We start from the raw sequence: 18031 nt of genomic DNA, 5'->3' as shown, positions 1-18031 counted from the left end.
GGCTACTCAATGTTCTGTGTGTGTGTGTGTGTGTGTGTGTGTGCGCATGTGTGTGTGTTTTGGTGTGTTACACTACTCGACAGTATTTCATTTGCCTGGAGTAGCTGTTGGATTTTGTGTGCCACAGCTGTAGGGACATAACTTTCAGAACACACACATGCACGTATCTAGTAAATTTGCATCTGCTGATGTTATTATTGCATGCAGATTGGTCATTTGCTTTGATTTTATTTGCATATTTTACAACACATCCTTGCATAATGGGCCACCTCTGCTTAGTGCTTAGCAATACATGGCAAATTAGTGATAAGGACCTTTGTCATTGATACAGACTGACGGATAGGCTAGACCAATTGCTAATGCCCATATAAGTGGTAAAGGCATAAAGATGAATATCTGCAAAATTGGGATTAAAAAACATTACAATTGACGCTGCTCGGGCTGCTCCAAGCAGTGTGTAATGCTTTCCTTCTGGTTTGTAACTGTTATTGCATGCCTTTGCTCTCACTTCATCTTCTTTCAGCCATGCGTCACCAGAAATCTCCTGGGCGTTTTTGCTTTTAAAAGGGAAATCTTTGACTGTTTGTCTCTATGCATCCATGACTCCTATTGCATATATGAATGAGACATATTAAGATTAGCTTTGCTCACGAAAGAAAAAAGAATTTCCCCCACTTTTAGAAGTCACACAGGTTTGACGATGTTCATGAAAATACAGATGATTGATTTTTAGTTTAATTCGTCATTCAGCTATTGTTTTTGTAGAACTGATTGTTGAATAATACGGTCTTGTGGAATTTGAGGCAACATCACCTTGTCAAGGTTGCTCTTCACCCAAAAATATTTTTGGTATGACTCAACTCCTCTAATTCAGCTTTGTTCCTTAATATGAAAACATGACAGAAGAAAAACAAAAGGCCTCTAGTCATTTGAATATGCAAAGTACCAAAATCCAAAATATTTAAATGATAATGATGGACATTTAGATTTACCAACTGGAGTCAAGTTGTTTACTGGTACATTTGTATTCAAACGTTCTACAGGAAGTAGTAGAGTGGCTGTTGCCCAGCGTGTGTGCGAAATTAGATTTATAAATAATTGGTATTACTAGCAGATCAATGTAGATGGGATGATTTCATTGTGATAAATTTAGATCTCTAGATCTTTTGAGTAGACGATAAGGATGTGAAACAAGGCTTGTCATAGAAAACATTTACTACATGTAAATCGGACAAGTTGCAGCACGTTTCAATCAGAGTACGTATTTGCTCAGTATGTTTTGCAATATAATGGAACACTTGGGCAACTGGTAAGATGGTATGACTGTTTTTATTTATGGCAAAAAACAGCCAATGATTTTGAATTTGAGGCATGCAATGAGTAACGAGCACAATTCACAGAACCTTACTTTAATGTACATCTGTGAATAATACATATTTACCACTACAATATCTTTCTTGGTGTCATTTTGTCGCCTCTTGCTTGAGTTGTGGTATGCTATCTATATGCACTATATTCGTGTCAAAGTCACTATCCTATTCAATACAAATATCTATTCTTGGATCAAGTATAACAGTTTTCTATTGCTGAATTGTAAAGGAGTGCTATAGAAATATTATTTTCTAGTAAGAGAGAATTTGATGTTGTAGGAGTCTTGAAAGATCTTTGGAAAGGCTCTAAATTATTTTGGAAATCGAGCAAACCTGCACCTGCCTTGAAAATGACTGTCCGGGAATAAACAGAATTAGACAAATACCCATATCCAATCAGTAGAACACATCTTGTTTGCTCAGATCATGTAACTAACGATTCCATTGTATTTGCTATGTTGTGGCACTATTATCATCAGCGTTACTGAACTTTGTTGCGATTTGAACAGTTTAAGACCTGTCATTAGTGTGTAATGTACTGTAATTGATCAGTATGTTTTTATAACATGACCGAGCGCTAATTTAGGTAGGAGCTGTGTCAATTAGCACAGGCTTAAGCAAGCCTTCTCATTTTTGCCGTCCATTGCACTCAGTCAGCCCACGACTCTTTCTCTGTCATGCTCTGCCTAGGAGGCTCAACACACACACTAACGCACCGGAGGTTTGGATTAGTCAGCCGGGCAAGTGTCCATTATGTCCAAACACATCTACACAAAGCCTGATATTCATATCCTCCTGACATGAAGCTTTGCCCTCCCCCACCTCATTTGTCCAGACAGTATAGTACAAGTGAGACGTCTCATTAGCTTTTCAGGCTATGCCATTATGCTAATTAGGGAAAATTAAGCAGTGGATTTCGGGCCAATAACCTTGCAAACCAAACAGGTTGAGGCACTTGACACAACAAAAACGTTTGAGCGTCTGCATTCCTTTTTCTGTTTTGTGTGTGTGTGTGTGTGTGAGACAGAGAGAGAGAGAGAGAGAAAAGGGGCTTTATTGTGGTTATATTGCCTTGAGACCTGGTTTCTCTGGTCTCAATTGAAGATCCCAAGCTGCACGCACACATGTATAGAGAAAGGCAGGTATCAAAGCAAGTTGGCTTTTAAGCTGCTAAATGAAAGGCTGTAGGCAAAAATGACATTGTTTTCTGGCAGGCTTGTTACTCTCTGTCTGGCTGAGCGGCAGGGCTTGAGAAATAAAGTCAGTATTATGATCTGAACAGCAGATTTGAGCTCCCCTAACTGCCTCCATCTGTTCTCACATAGCTCGCGTTTGAAGTCTCACTTGGATCCACATTTTGGTCAATAGCCTTGTTCTTTTTGTGTGTGGACTAAATCACTCATCAGGGCTTTGTCTGGCTCTTCTGAAGATGATCATCGTTATGAGTGGTTGTTTTTTTATTGACGTCTAAGAAAAAAGTTTATGTTGGATTCAGGGTTTGTGTGTTCCATTCTCCTATGCTCAAGGGGGATGGTTGAATCGTCAACATCCTTTGTTTTCTGCCATGGATGTAGTCTTTGCCCCTGTTACATTTTTGAAACGCCCAAATCTCTTTTGAAATTGAAAGTAGCTGCCATAGAAAGGCCTTTCTTTGATTCAAGCAAGTGTTGACAGGATCCTTGATCATGCCAGACCTGCCATTTAGTGTGAATATCACAGAAATCTATTTGAAAAAGCCAGATTACTAGGACATACATAGCTAAAATACAATGAGAGTTGCATAATAACCATGCCATCATTTTTATTATTCAGAAAGGCTATTTAGCATTGATTAGTAGCCTTTTTACAAATTTCAGGGCTCACTGATAGTAGAGTAACATGGATTCAACAAAAACAAGGATACACTTCATTCTCCAAAAATGTTTCTACCAGAATACTATAAAAGTAGGACTTGTTGACTCGTTGTTATATTGGTTTGAGATCAGCTTACTCTGGTTTTATGAGACATTATGTGATTTCCTTTGTCCTATGACTTATTTGTGTCTCCTGTGTGAACGCGACAAGTGTCCCGATACGCAGAATAGAATAGAGTTTACTTTTATTGTCATTCTTTGTAACCATGCACACAGAACGAAATGTCGATACACCTGACCCGTACAGTTAAACTGTAGCGAGCCGATGCAGCCAAACTGACCCAACTGCTGTGTTGGGAGTTATTAGGTGACCAAACCCCCAGTTCCAACCCTTAATGCCGAGCGCCAAGCAGGGAGGCAATGAGTACCAATGTTGTCAGTCTTAGGTATGACTCGGCCGAGGCTTGAACCAGCGACCTCCCAGTCTCGGAGCAGGCGCCCTACCATCTAGGCTACCGAGCTGGTGGACAAGGAGGACACATGACACGCGTTTGTGGAAGTACTCCTGGATGCTAACTCGGTAGCGCATCAAGCAATTTGAAAGTCATTGTGCTACTGGAGGCTGAACAGAGTTGTTCCCAAAAATAGTTGTTAAATCCAAAACGTCACTTTGCCTACATTGAATGCTTTTCGTGTTTTTATCTGCCTTGGTGTGTTCATTTCTTTGCCACACAGAAGAACATGAAAATCAAGCAGCCGCGAGAAAATTGAAGATTAATAAAACAATGATTCGCAAGCGGAGAAAGCGGGAAAAAATATAAAAATAAAGAAAACTCAGCTGAGCTTCTGCGGAAATAACACGAGGTGGCCCGAGTTTAAGAAAAGACTCGAGCAGTGGATCATCGAACAAAGCACAACTGTAAAAGGAGGCTTTTGATACCCCGTTTTCCATATTTTTAAAATTGTGTTTTATCCGTTTGTTTTCTTTTGTAATAATAACCTAAATAAACCACAATCAAATTCAGTTTTGCGTCCGCTGAATTTTTAGAATACGTACACCTGTATGCATGTCTGTGTTGTAAGGCGGCCGCAGCAGAGGGCACCAGTGCCCAATAATAAGGTATCTGTTAAATACAGAAATGGAACCAACTCCCGAGACTGCGCCTTTTAACACGGTGCTCCCTATGGTCGTGAAAATACGGTACTCATAAATTTATGGCCGGCCGAATTAAATCATCCATCTGGTCAGATCCCCCCTGGCATAAGGGGTTGATGAGTAATGGAATCCAGCCGTGGTAACTTTTTTTTTTTTTTACCAGGCTCTCAATCCTCAACCAAAGATTGGCAGTATGTAAAAGTAATTTGGCCAACATTTTTTTTAAATACTGCTTTTAATTTACATGGTTTCTTTTCTCACTTATTTTTGGGGGTTATTCTTCCTTTCCTCGTACTGCAATGACTGATTCCTTTACTTCAATCTCCATTTTGGAGTATTTATAAGTCAAAGACAATGTTCTTATCTGCACTTTCCCTTAGACACCCAAAGTTTTTGAAAAGGTATTTTGTTAACACAATGCTGGCACATTCAACGATGGTGAAAGGCACACACACACACACACACACACACTCACACAAGCAGAGGGCAGAGCAAATATGCCCACTTTGAAGCTAATGTGGAGCTGTGCTGACAGATGGACAGGGTGTGTTCAAAGCAGAACTCACCCATTCGATATCCAAACAGGTCAAGCCAAAGGGTTGCTGAGCAAAAGGGGCCTCTGTGTATGTTTGGTGCAAAGGTTCTTCCACCACAGCTGGTACTTCATCAGCTGCAGCTTTCTACTTCCCTTCTCCCACACACCCCGACTATATTTGCTATTTTTGCTCCATAGTAGGGTTGCAATTAACGACCATTGTATTAAAACGATTAGTCAAATGATAAGATCAGTAATATTTTATTAAATTTTGCATGAACTTGATTTCAATAATAAAATAATAAATACAATAAAAATGAATCTAAAACCGATCAGGCACAGACATAAATGCATCAGCCCCTGTCCATCTTTTAGGGAAAGGCAAATGATGAATTAAAATTAAGTAAAAAAAATTTTCCATCTCTCATGTAAATCAAGAACAGGTCGTTCAATAGCAGTAACACAGTAAATAAAACTAATATGATGTGCATTTTGTGGAGTACATTCAGTGGTCAACCTCAAATTCTGTAACAAAATTACTCAAAAATTCTCAATAGCTTTAGATCAAACTGACGTTTGTCATTTTTAAGGTTTTACCAACTGACATTTGTTCTTCAGACAGCATTCATGTAATTTTGAATACGTTTTTCAGGCACGATCTGGCATAACTCTTATAGCAAAATATACGCGTATAAAAATTTACAATCATAACTGTATTGGCTTGAATGTTACTTGAATCTTACCGGAGCGAGTCGGACTTTGTTTCGTTTAACCGTCCGAAGTGCTCTTTATATGTTAGTGCATCGCCGAGTACTGTATGAAACACAGGGTCTGTTTGGAAAACTGTACATCGTCATTTTATTCAGCGTATCCAGGCTAAAATGATTCAAAACATATGTTTTTATACGTGTAGTTGGTGTTGACGCCGCCATTTCTGATTGTTGATTTTACCGCTCGAAACAAAGTTGCTAATGCGAATGCACGACTCTAAGCAGAGATTATATTCATGTAAGAGGCCTCTATTGCCTCTAATAGAAATACGTGTCTGGCGACAATAATTGACAATGGAATTCATTGTCGAGTATTTCTATTATCGATTTTTGTCGACCGCGACTAATCGTTGCAGCCCTACTAAAAAGGCAAAAAAGACAGTACACTGACCCATCCCAAACATTGTAATCAGTGTTTATTTAGTGTTTATTAAATTCATTGAATGCTTAAGGGCCTGGATGTCCTTCGTCCCAGTGGCCAAGTGCATGTTCTGAAGCTCATACAAAGTAGGGGGGAGTGTTCTTTTGAGTAGAATGGAATCCTGCTGCTGTTGCTGCTGCCTCTGACAGCCTGATTTAGAGGTGCTTTCTTTACTTCTGACACACAGTTTCAGCCTGCCGTAGTGTACTGCAGGGTTGAGAGAAGAAAAGTGATGCTTATCCTGAAAGCCTGCCATATGTGTGTATGTGTGTGCACTGCAAGACTGTAATTCTTCCCAACCCTGTGCCTTTGTCATTCATTAAGATTTTGAAGATTGTATGAATGCATCAGATCCCATCTGCCTCACAAATTTATGTGCACATACTCAAAGAATGAAATACAGTTTGGGGGAGTGTGTCGTCCGGATGGAAGTGTTTATGGCACCCCTGTGCGATTCTTCACTTCAGAAAAAGAAGTAAATGAAAAAAGAGCTAGATGAAAAACTAGAAACAACAAAACAAATTTCTGTCATTTTTGGTGTTACATATGTGTGTTCCAGTAAGTGTGTGCGTGATCCTCCCAAACAGCTCTCCTACCCCCCTAATCTTATGTTAGAGTAGAAGATTAGTCTTACCAGATCTCCCCTCCAAATACCACAATCAGCCTTTTGTTCTTCAGTCGTGCTACCTCTCTCCTTGCGGCAGGGGAGGTAAAACACTTCCCCCCCTTGTACCCGCCCCACCAAAGCTTGTCCTCTGTGCCATTTTGGGCCTCCGCCTGTCAATGTCACACGGCTACCAGCACTGATTGACCGCACTCTGGCCCGCATTTGCCCCCCGGGGGTGCTGGCTAACCAAGCTGTTAGCACAGCAGCCTGCTAGCCAAGCCTAGCCAAGCTCAACATTCCTCGCTAGCGCTTAGCGCCTGCTGTTCGTTTGTCTGCATGTTTTGCAGATCCCTCTTTCCTTCCTGGCCGCCAGCTCCTAAAGGAAGTCATAGATCCTGCTTGCTGATGTCACCAGTAGAGGACAACGAGCGGGGTCGCTAACAGAGTTAGCAAAGGAAAAAGAGTGTTTGAAAAGCAGAGAAAATAAACAGAGGTTTCCTGTTAATGAGGTGCACCGGGAGCCTGGCGTGTGGGAGCAAGAGGGTCTGGTTTTGTTTAAAAGCAGAGCTCTTTTGTTACAAAGCGGAGCGAAAATAGAAGGGCACGGTGTTTGCAGGTCACAGCTTGTTTTCTTAGTTTTTGTAGTTTGCTTGCTCAGCAAAAACTTGATTGTAAAGTCTGACATAAACAAATGTTAAATAAAAACCTAGGAGGAAATGTATAACCCTTTAGGCTTGCCTTCCCTTGAAAATCACTTTATTGATTTCAGCCTGTCCTGATGAGAAACATGGAATTACTTATTTTCTGGACCATAAGACGCTCTTAAAAACCCCAAATTGGCCAGAAATTTCAAAATGTGCCTTATAACCCAGTGCGCCTTATACAGGAAAATGTGGTGGTTAAATTGGAAATGTATATTTGCAATTAAATGTAATTTATATAGTGCTTTTCAAGTCAATGAAGACCTCCCAAAGCCTCATACTTATCCATTCACACACACACACTCACCGATAGCAGTGTCAGCCTTATTGCAAATCGTATTGGTGCTTCGGACATTAATTGTTTGAAAGTATGAAACATATTGTTATTACATTAATAAAATGTTTTTGTTTATGCCAAAGTTTTTTGTAAAATGACGTAATTTTGTTTTAGATGTTGTTAAATAATACACACAGTACCTGTTCTGCCTTTGAGAAACATAGTGGCCTTTGAGTTCCCTCTTGTGGTTAACATGTTAATTGTCTGTTCCTAGAACTAATATTAGTCGTGAAACAAGATGTCATAACGTTATTTTATGTTCTATGAAGTTAATTATTTTAATGTATATATTTCTTTTTTACAAAACCCTAGCTCTTATTGTAGTTTTAATTTCATGCGCCTTTTAATCCAGTGCGCCTTATATATGAAAACATGTTTCACAAAAGAGAATCCTTGTGGGTGCGGCTTATAATCCAGCACCTTTTATAGTGCCTCTCTCGCCCCCACCATTTATTTGCTTAAATAGCACATGTGTATTTTCATCATTTCATTTTTGCTTTTCACTGTGGCGTGTGTATACGGAGGCCCCAGCTGTAGAGGTGACTGAACATGCATGCAACAGCACAAAGAGAATCGCTCACCCATAATGGATTCAAGGGGCCGGGCGCCTGAAGGCAGCGAAAGGAAGAATTAACTGACTTGCATAATGTCTTTCTTGTTACTATTGGAATGAAAGCTATTATTAATTACTCTATTCAAAAAAATAAACTCTGTATTTGTTTGATAGGTAATTTTTCCAAAGTATTGCTTGTGTCTTGCGATCCGTTCTCCTTTTCTGGGATTCTGAGTCTGGTAAAGAATGCCACAGGCCAAACTGAGCCAGGGAATGAGATGGGAGGTGCCATTGTGCTCAAGCCCAATGCATGACCCTCAATTTTATATCTCTACACTCATTGAAGTGCTAACTTTGTACTCCGGAGACTTTCAGTAAGTGGGTACAGACAAAGTACCTTTTTCATTTCTGCATCTCAGGCTTGTGAGCAGACTTCCTGGCCTTGAGAGCTCACGAATACCAGGGCAACACCTTGTGTAGCCCCTGGCACAACATATCAAGATGGCTGCCATTGTCCATGACTTTGATTTGCCACAGAGTCTCCTAGGAGGCGTGTTCATCCAATGCAGGATAATTTAAGCACTGTTTATCCAGGCTCTAATCCGTTCAACAAACTCTTTAATTTACCCTGCGTGTTTTTAGCTGCACGCAATATTTCATAGCTATTGTGATCATTTAAAGCAATCCTTCTCCCCCACATCCACTCCATATGTGACACTCCCTCTTCCTCTTTTCCCCACTTTTGGTTGAGAGGGCTTAACGCATATTTGAGCTTCCAAATCGCAATATGCTCTACACAGGCACATCCATTTTGGACATTTTATAGCTTGGGAAAGCACTACCCTTCTGCAATGTACTTCTTCAAATAGGTTATTTCAATGTGCACCTTTGTTTGGATATCAGCAGGCGCTATATAATATGTTGTGCTTTTTCAGGCAGAAATTAGCATCTTAAGGCAGCACACTGGTAGCCTTTTAAGTGTTTCTGAACTAATAATTATGTATAACCACGAGATAGTTGCTTGTTTTTCTCTTGTTCAAATGTCCAAAAGCAATCACGCCTGTAATGCCAATAAACATTGAAGAGATCAGGCACATCAATTTTGGTCATTTTATAGCCTGGGAAAACACTACCTTTGTGCAATGTACCGTATTTTCCGCACTATAAGGCGCACCGGGTTATAGGGTGCACTCGAAAAAATAGTTTTTGGTCCTATTCTTGACATACATAAGGCGCACCGGATTATAAGGCGCTACAATGGGAACGTCGACAAAACAGTCAGATAGTTCAGTCCAACTTATTACCCCCTTAACATTCCCAAAGCTTGCAAAGACGCAAATACGTGTCGAGAACACGTGCGGATGCGGTGTCCGTACGATGTCACTCAAATGCATCGTTCCATCATTCTGAAGGTTAAAGTCTTGGGATTCAAGAAATTTCAACCATTCCTTAGTTTCTATTTTCTTTTTCGCTCGCAACTTTACTGTGCATATGACAATAAACACTTGGAATTGAGTTTAATTTAAAAATAGACTCTCCATTCCATCCATTATCTGCACCGCTTATCACAGAAACATCGAGTTCAGTCTGAAACAAGATACAGGGACAATATAAAACCTGGAGTAGCTCACCGAAGTCGTTGTGTTCATAATAATGTGCAGCCAATGTCCTCTTATATCCGTGAGGGTAGTAAATCCAGGAGAATAAAATATTTACAAATACAGAATAGAAAAAAATGCTTTCTGTATGCCGTCAGCCACGTGCTATACACATTCATCTTTTTCGGCCAATTGCAGGCTTTGTTTTGTCGTTTAAGCCAATGCCAACCTGTAAATGATAAAAAGGATCCGCCCCTTGACCTCCGAATAACTTTAGCCAATAGTGATCGATTCAACTGATGATTGACGCATCTTTTTCGGCCAATAACAGGCTTTGTTTTGCCGTTTAAGCCAATGCCAGCCTGAAAATGATAAAAAGGATCCGCCCCTTGACCTCCGAATAACTTAAGCCAATAGTGATCGATTCAAATGTTGATTGACACATTGGTTAGCCAATGAAACGCCGGTAAATAAATCCCAGCATACACCGCGTACTACTTGGCGTTCGGGGAAAATCTAGTCGGCGGGTGCAAGTTAGTTGGAAAACTTTGCGATTTAATATTGATCCATAAATAAGGCGCACTGTATAATAAGGCGCATGGTCAGCTTTTGAAAAAAATAAAGGCTTTTGGGTGCGCCTTGTAGTGCGGAAAATACGGTACTTCATAAAATAAGTGATTTCAATGTGCACTTCTGTTTGTGTATCCACAGGCCCTATATAACATCTTGTGCTTTTTCAGGCAGAAAAGACAATCTTAAGGCAGCACACTGGTAGCCTGTGAAGTGTTCTTGAAGTATTAATTATGTATAACCGCGAGGTACCCGTTTGTTTTTCTCCCGTTCAAATGTCCAAAAGCAATCATGCCTATAAAGTCGATAAACAATGAAGAGATCAGGAGGGTGGGCAAACTGCTGATTGGGGGAGGAGGGCCATGGCGTCAGATTTTTTTATTTTACTTAGCTGAGGTTCTGTCTAACATCATTAGTGTAGCGTTCTGTCGAGTCCAAGGGTGTGCTTATTGTGTGAATACTGAGTCAATGCAGCTGATTTAGTGCATATCAGCTCCTGTTTAACACGTCCAGGATCACTTCCTTTACATTGCTCAAGGTTGGGGTGGAAAAAAGGAGTGGAGGATGGTATGAAAACGATTAAGATGGAAAGGAGGCAGTGAGAGCAGGATGGGAAAAGCAGAGGTGGGCTTGAGGGGGATTTGCTTGGCTCAGCCTTCTCCCCTGCGACACAACTGTACAATGTACTTGAAATATCTTAACTCTGACCTCATGTTCCTGTGCATATGGAAAGGGTGGAAGTGGATATGTGTTTCAATCTTTTCATTTTCCTAACTTTATTGACAGGTTAGTGATTGTTATTCATTCATGCAAAATAGTCATATATACTAAATGTCTATGTAAATGTTCTGTCAGATTGAATTTATGTGAAGGTACAATGAAAAAAAAAAAAATGACATGAAAACAGTATTTTATCCCTTGTAATCCTCTTCTATTTTTTTGTACCAAACTCCCCCTTTCTCTTTGACTGGCCATGAATGTGAGGCTATCTTCCCTCCGTTGTGCCTCCACCTGCTGCCCATTTAAGGAATGACAGCACGGGCCTCTTGAAACCTGCAGTTTATTTCAAGACCGGTTAATGGCAGTCTGTTGAGCATAAATCTAAAAATCTAAACCCTACTTACTTGAGACTCGCATTTTACAACCTACTGTTTTTTACATTGTCGTCAGTCTGTGTGACTCTAACTCAATGATATACTTCAATGTTGGCAGAGGCCTAGTTTGCAGTAATGTACTTAAACAGAATGTCTCTCTTTTTTTGTTGCAGAGTAAACGGGACCATCTGCTGATGAATGTGAAATGGTACTACCGCCAATCAGAAGTGCCCGATTCTGTCTACCAGCACCTGGTCCAGGATCGCAACAATGAGAATGGTGAGCCTGCACAGTGGTCCCCAAGTGTCTCTTTGCCAAAGCGCATATAATTTTTTCCTACAGATGTGTAAGAGCTATAGAAAGCAACTGTAACTCGCATTTCAAACTGAAGCAAAGGCCTGGTGTCTTTGGCAAAGGAGCTCATTCAGTAGTGCCACACTGTTCCCCTGGTAACGGTCCTCCAGGCCTCACAGCAGTGCTGGCCAAGTGTTAATAACCTGCAGTGCTATGTGCCCTTGAGCATACACACACTTAACAGCACTCATCTCACTGTCCCCTTCTTCACCAGGAGCAGAAGAAAAACATCCTTATTTTCAAGATCTGAAACAAAATAGATGTTTTAGACACACAAAATCGATAATACATGTTTTTTGTGATGAATGGGTATTTATTTTAATTTATATAATAACTTAAGTAAAATATATTTAGTATGGGAAAAAATATGGACTTATCAAGGGAATCCATGAATCCCTATTTATGTGCATAAATTACAGTTACTAGGGATTACTCCAGGTTTTTCCTTCAAAAGGTCTAAAAAGTGCAACATCCATTACACAATGTGATTCTTATCAAATTATTTACATAAATCATCTTTGAGCGCAATATTTTGGAATTAAGTCTAAGATATGGGCAGAAGGTCTTGAGTTAATAATAATTGCCATAGGAGATTGTTTCTGTGAAACCTGCGTGTAGGCTATTTTGTGCTTTGCAGAGTGCAGGTGGAATTGGTCAGGGGGTAAAGGGGAAAGTTAAATGTAATTTATAAATGGAGAAGATGTGTACCGCTTTTTATTTATCAAAGATTTTGCCAGTGATGAACTAAAGTTCAAAATTCGCTTCTTTATTTGTTGTCAATGAAATTCCATCAATCTGAACTGTGTTTCACTGCTGATCATTTTGAAGTGATGGAATTGGAAATTTCTTGTAATTCCGTCATAAATGTGTGGTTTGGTTCATGTTTTTAATTTCTCAAACAAAAAAGCAAAATACCCCCTCTTTGACCCTATTTAAATTGCATTAGCAGTTTTAATGTAGGTTACATTGCTCATAAGCATCACCCTTCTTCATGTTTCTATTTAAAGTATTTTTTAAATCGGGCTACTGTGTACACCTTTTTACAAGCCGCTCACCTGTTGACACTTCCTCTGAGTGGCGCCTTGATGACTGAGCTGTTCTCGGTTTACCTTCTAGAATGCAGACACATCTAAATATATAGTGTCAGAGCCTAGAACCGGGGCCATATGCATAAACAAACATGGTTGGAGCTCAACAGGGTCACAACAAGGATTCGGATGAAGTTCTTAATTTTAGAATTCAAAATGCATGTTTTTAACTAGCACATGGTTGAAATATCAAAGTGGCATTCTCGCATTTGCGGGGCATCCTTGCAGCAATGACTCAGAATTATAATCAGAAACTTTTCATAAAGCGCGCCATAGTTGGTAAACTGAAATTGTATGATCTTTGAACAGTCTTTAATAAATTCAGCCTCCGTGAAAGGTTTGCAGTGCTTGGCGATCAATGTCACAACTTCGTAGCTCGCCTTTGTAGCATTTTCATTTGACCCGGAGGGTCTCGTTAAATAGTGCTGCTGTGCTGTTAAAACAGCTTCCATTTGCTTAACCTTTTCACATCGTTCATTTCCACTCGGCTTTTGTAGTCGGCATGTTTCGTCTAACAGTGCCCTTTGATATTGGATTCTTTTAACCCCTTGTCGTTCTGCAGTGGGCCGTCAGCACCGTGATAAAAAAAAGTTGTGTCTTTACAATGTCACCATTCACTGAAATAGGTCATGCCACAAATAATTGGAAAGTTTAAACTCTTGGGATTAAAGATATGACCATTTCAAAATATACTCATGACAGTAACATCAAGATCATTCTGGAACAAAATAGCCGATATTGCTCACCTATACTGTAATGCCTCCTGCGAGTTAGCTCTACGATTCCCTGCAAATATGGTGTGGCTACATCCACGAAAGCCCAGTGAATCCAACCGTGTAAAATATTTATTCCAAAACACACGATAATTCTGACAGATAAAAAAAAAATCCACCTAAGAGCATTCCTACACAACGGGTCTGCTTATTCATCAATGTATTGTCCGAAGGTCATTTAAGTTGAATAGATAAACCGACTGACCTATCTGAAGGGACACTGCTTGCTTTTTTTTTTTTAATTAAGTGACATCATGTAATTGATGGAATCCAACAATTTTTATTTTATAAGTGTGATATTTTTTCCTCTTGCTGCATAACAGGCAACTTTCCTCACTCTTTTGTTTTGCAGACTCCGGACGTGATCTGGTTATCACAGACCCAGTAGTCAGGAGTAGAGAGCTCTTCATCTCTGATTATGTGGACACTTATCATGCTGCTGCTCTCAGGTACAAACACTCTCAAATCTAGCTATGATTGCTGCCCTCACATATTCAATGTTATCTGTGCCGTAAGAATGTGAGAATGCCGCCACTGTGATTCCAAACAAACTCTCGATAACATTTTGAACTTGACATAACTTCCAAGATCCAACATCATGTGATTCAGTGATCGCCTCCAAGAAAAAGCAACAGGCACTGTCACTAAACATAAAACGGCAAATCTGAAGATTTAATGTTTCTCAGAAAAGTATGAAGCGCAAAACCACAAAAAGTGTCAGTTGCATTAATAAGACACTAGCAATAACGTACCCTGGTGTTTTTGTTTTTTTCAAACCACAATTATTTAAACTATTCTGCACTAATTTAAATATTGATTGCATGCATACAGTTTATGGTCATATGTACATAATTGATTTTTGAAGAGGGTAAAGTGAAAACAAGTGAAAAATGTTTTGCACTGAAAAACACACATAAGGCGGGTCAAGCAGGAGACCTCAGCTATGTACACTTATGGTAAATGGGAAAAGTAATGCATTCATGCAGAGATAAATTCCTTGCTTTGAAAAGTCAAGTTCTGTGTTCATTCTTGTCCAGTCATCCATCCCCCTCTTGCTTCCTTCCTTCCTCGCCTAAGCAAAACCATCTGTGAGCATTGCTGTGGATCTCCCAGAAAGCGCTAAATTCAAGGCAAATTGGCTGCGACTTGTCCTACATAGAGGCCCCTTTGATTTCGCTTCTTTTACATGCTTTAGATAAACGGGATGGAATTCCAGCGGGACGCTGTAATGCAGAAGCGTTCTAAAGATGAAAACTCCAAATGCTTTGATGTCTGTTGGAGACCGATGATCTTCACATTTGTGCCCATGTTGTTTGTGGTCAGAGGAGGGGTGTTCCAAATCATTCCATACAGTGGTTCACCACTTACTGCTTTATACTGCAAATTTAACAAGCCCCATGTTTCGTATATAATGTATACAGGTATTGTAACTATATACAGTACCATCCTTCCCAAGAATAGTTAATATAGACCTTGACTTAAATATAACTATTCCTTTAAAAATATACTTGACATCTGTATCCTGATTGTTTGGTCCGCTCAGTTTGCACGTTGACTCTTTATTTATTTATTTGTACATTGTTTAAGTGTGCAGGGGACCGGGAGGTCATTCAAAATGTGTATTTTTGAAGTGTTTAATCTATACATAAATACACAAAGTAGTTCAACAGGTAAAAAGATGCAGAAATCAGCTTTCCCGGGGTTGGCTGAATTGACACCTTCCAAATGGCAGCATCCACTGGACTGAGTTCTGATTATATTTGTCTTCTCTTTCACAGGGGGAAGTGCAACATTTCACATTTCTCTGACATTTTTGCCGCCAAGGAGTTCAAAGCCCGCATTGACTCCTTTTTCTATATCCTTGGATATAACCCAGAAACCAGGTGAGGAGCTCATCATACAACAGCAGATTTCCCATGTGAAAAGGCTTCATTTTATGCAATGTGTTTTCTTTTTTTTCTTTCTTTTGTTCAGAATTCTAACAGGACAGAAAACAAATCATATTATGTTTTTGTTTTTTAAATACAGCCTATAATTAATTATACAACAAAAGATTGCGTCGGTATTGGATCAATTTTCTTAAAATAATTATTTTTTTCTATATTATCAGGCTGTCAACAAAATATGTTAAAAATGTATCCATTGAGATTGGTGTGAGAAAAAAAAGATGTCAAAGTTTAGACCCATATTATTAAAAAAATCAATATCTAGTTGCCTGCACATGTCCACAATTTATATTTACTGTTAATTTTAAAAGTGGTGATTTTAACCAGTATTATTTATTTTAGTCTCGGGCACTGTCACTGTTGTAATCTGTGGGCCTTAATATTAATCTGATATCGGATTACCCTCTCCTAAATTTGAATTGCAAGACTTTATATCAAAGAGCCTAAAAGCTCTTGAAACAACTGTGTTGCCTTTCCCTTTTTCTGAGTTTAGTTGTGACGCTCACAGGAAAAGCTTTTCAGCATCATGCTGCCATTTTCAGTCAACAAGTTGTAAGGTAATATGGCCATCCCCCCTAGATTGATAAAAACAGGTGCACTCAAACACTGTGTGCAAGTGAAAGTATTTATTGCTTGGCCCCATTTTGTAGTGAAATGGTAATTAATCTGAAAGGATATTCCTTTTAAACCATGCAAAAATATATAACTCATCAGGGTGTACTTGTAGCTCTGGTACACTGCTATTTCCCTTCACCGGCTGGATTTTGCAAGTGCTTGTTGTTGAATCCTGTCCATAATTCAGGCTCATACCTTCTGCCACTTGCAGCTTCTGACTCACAAGCCTTTGTCTTATATATCAACAAGCATCTCCCGCTGGCTTGACATCTTAGTCCCCTGATTCTTGACACAATTCCTGGAGCCAAGGGAACAATTTTCATTAGAAATTGAGCAAGTAGATATTGCTGTAAACCTGCCTGCGTCATTGATCAATCCATGTATTTTATATATTTGTGCATCATTGATAACGTCCTTGTTTATTATTGTCACTGATCTAATTACTGTAACTTTACTGTCTTTTTTAACCTTTGATTGGTCTCCTGTAAACTCTCTAATTTTTAAGCAAAGTCTCCAATGTGTTTATTTGCACACAAACAGCTGAACAATACAGTACTTAAACATGTGCCCAAGAGAAATAGGGTGAAGCCAAAGTGTATATCTTAACACTGCATTATATTGATAATTTTACCTTAAACTTAATGATGTTACGTTTCTTTTGCGAAAAAAAAAACCCTACTGTAACTCAAATGCTCAGGTTAGCGTCCTGTAAGACAGTGGTCAGCAACCACCGGGCCACAGACCGATACCGAGATGTGGGTCGTATAGTACCAGGCCGCACAGGAAGAAATAAAAATGTTTATTTTATTATTATTATTATTCATACTTCAACTATTATTTTGAGAATTACCTATTTTGTATGAAACGTGCTTTTTCTTTATTTTAGCAAAAAAATAACTCAAGGTTTTGCGTGTGCGATGTACACGAGGTTTTACGATAGTACATTATTGTATTTGAGCAATGATTGATCAGTCGAAAAATATTGCTGACCACATTTGCACAACATTTGATGCAAAGGCGGTTGGGTGGTTAGCGCGCAGCCCCACAGTGCAGAGGTCCAGGGTTCAATTCTGTCCCCTGCCCACTCCCTGAAGATAGCTAGGATGGGCTCCTGCACCTCCTAGTGAAGATAAGCGGCACAGAAAACGGATGGATGGAACAGGAATCAAATGTGAAACGCAGTGGTGACATTGGAAAACTTATTCAATTTTATCTCATCACTCTATTTTTATTCACCCTACCACGTAGTTGAATAAGTGAGGCTATAATTGAAATAGTTTATTTTTAACATAATCTCTGATTGTAAATTTTATTTTGATGTTTCAATGTAAATTTCAATGTAATGCTTTTTTTAAAATGGAAACTTATTTTGTTTCTTTGTTTTTATTAGTTATTAGGAGATTGTACTTATTGGAAGTAAGGTTTAAAAAGGCTCAGCCAACCATTAAAACATCTGCCTGTGATTTACATAAACTATTAACTAATTTGAATGTAAATTACAATGTAAATTCACATTGTCGATTTTTGGGGGGTGTTTTGTTCATAGTTTACGTTGTCAATAAATGATCTTAATTGTAACCCCACATATTCAACAATATGGGCCAGGGAGTGAAAAAAGTGTCATGATTAGATAGAATCTAATGCCTTTTCCTCTGTCATCCATATCCCTAGGGTCTAGTGATTACACAGT

The 18031-nt window shown here is 39.2% G+C and overlaps 1 protein-coding gene across 10 annotated transcripts in view; it reads left to right on the top strand.

Annotated features, from left to right (window-relative positions):
* rerea (arginine-glutamic acid dipeptide (RE) repeats a) overlaps positions 1–18031 on the top strand; it is a 206638-nt gene that overhangs the window by 148334 nt on the left and 40273 nt on the right. For all 10 annotated transcript variants that reach the window (XM_088331631.1, XM_088331632.1, XM_088331633.1 and 7 more), the window contains 3 exons: positions 11739–11844; positions 14133–14229; positions 15559–15663. In XM_088331631.1, coding sequence (XP_088187757.1) covers positions 11739–11844; positions 14133–14229; positions 15559–15663 — 308 coding nt within the window. The remainder of the gene's footprint in view (positions 1–11738; positions 11845–14132; positions 14230–15558; positions 15664–18031) is intronic.

This window comes from Urocampus carinirostris, chromosome 3, assembly GCF_059441175.1.
Source record: "Urocampus carinirostris isolate Australia breed hairy pipefish chromosome 3, RoL_Ucar_1.0, whole genome shotgun sequence".
NCBI classification, from domain to species: domain Eukaryota; kingdom Metazoa; phylum Chordata; class Actinopteri; order Syngnathiformes; family Syngnathidae; genus Urocampus; species Urocampus carinirostris.
This window is presented reverse-complemented; position numbering and strand designations above follow the sequence as displayed.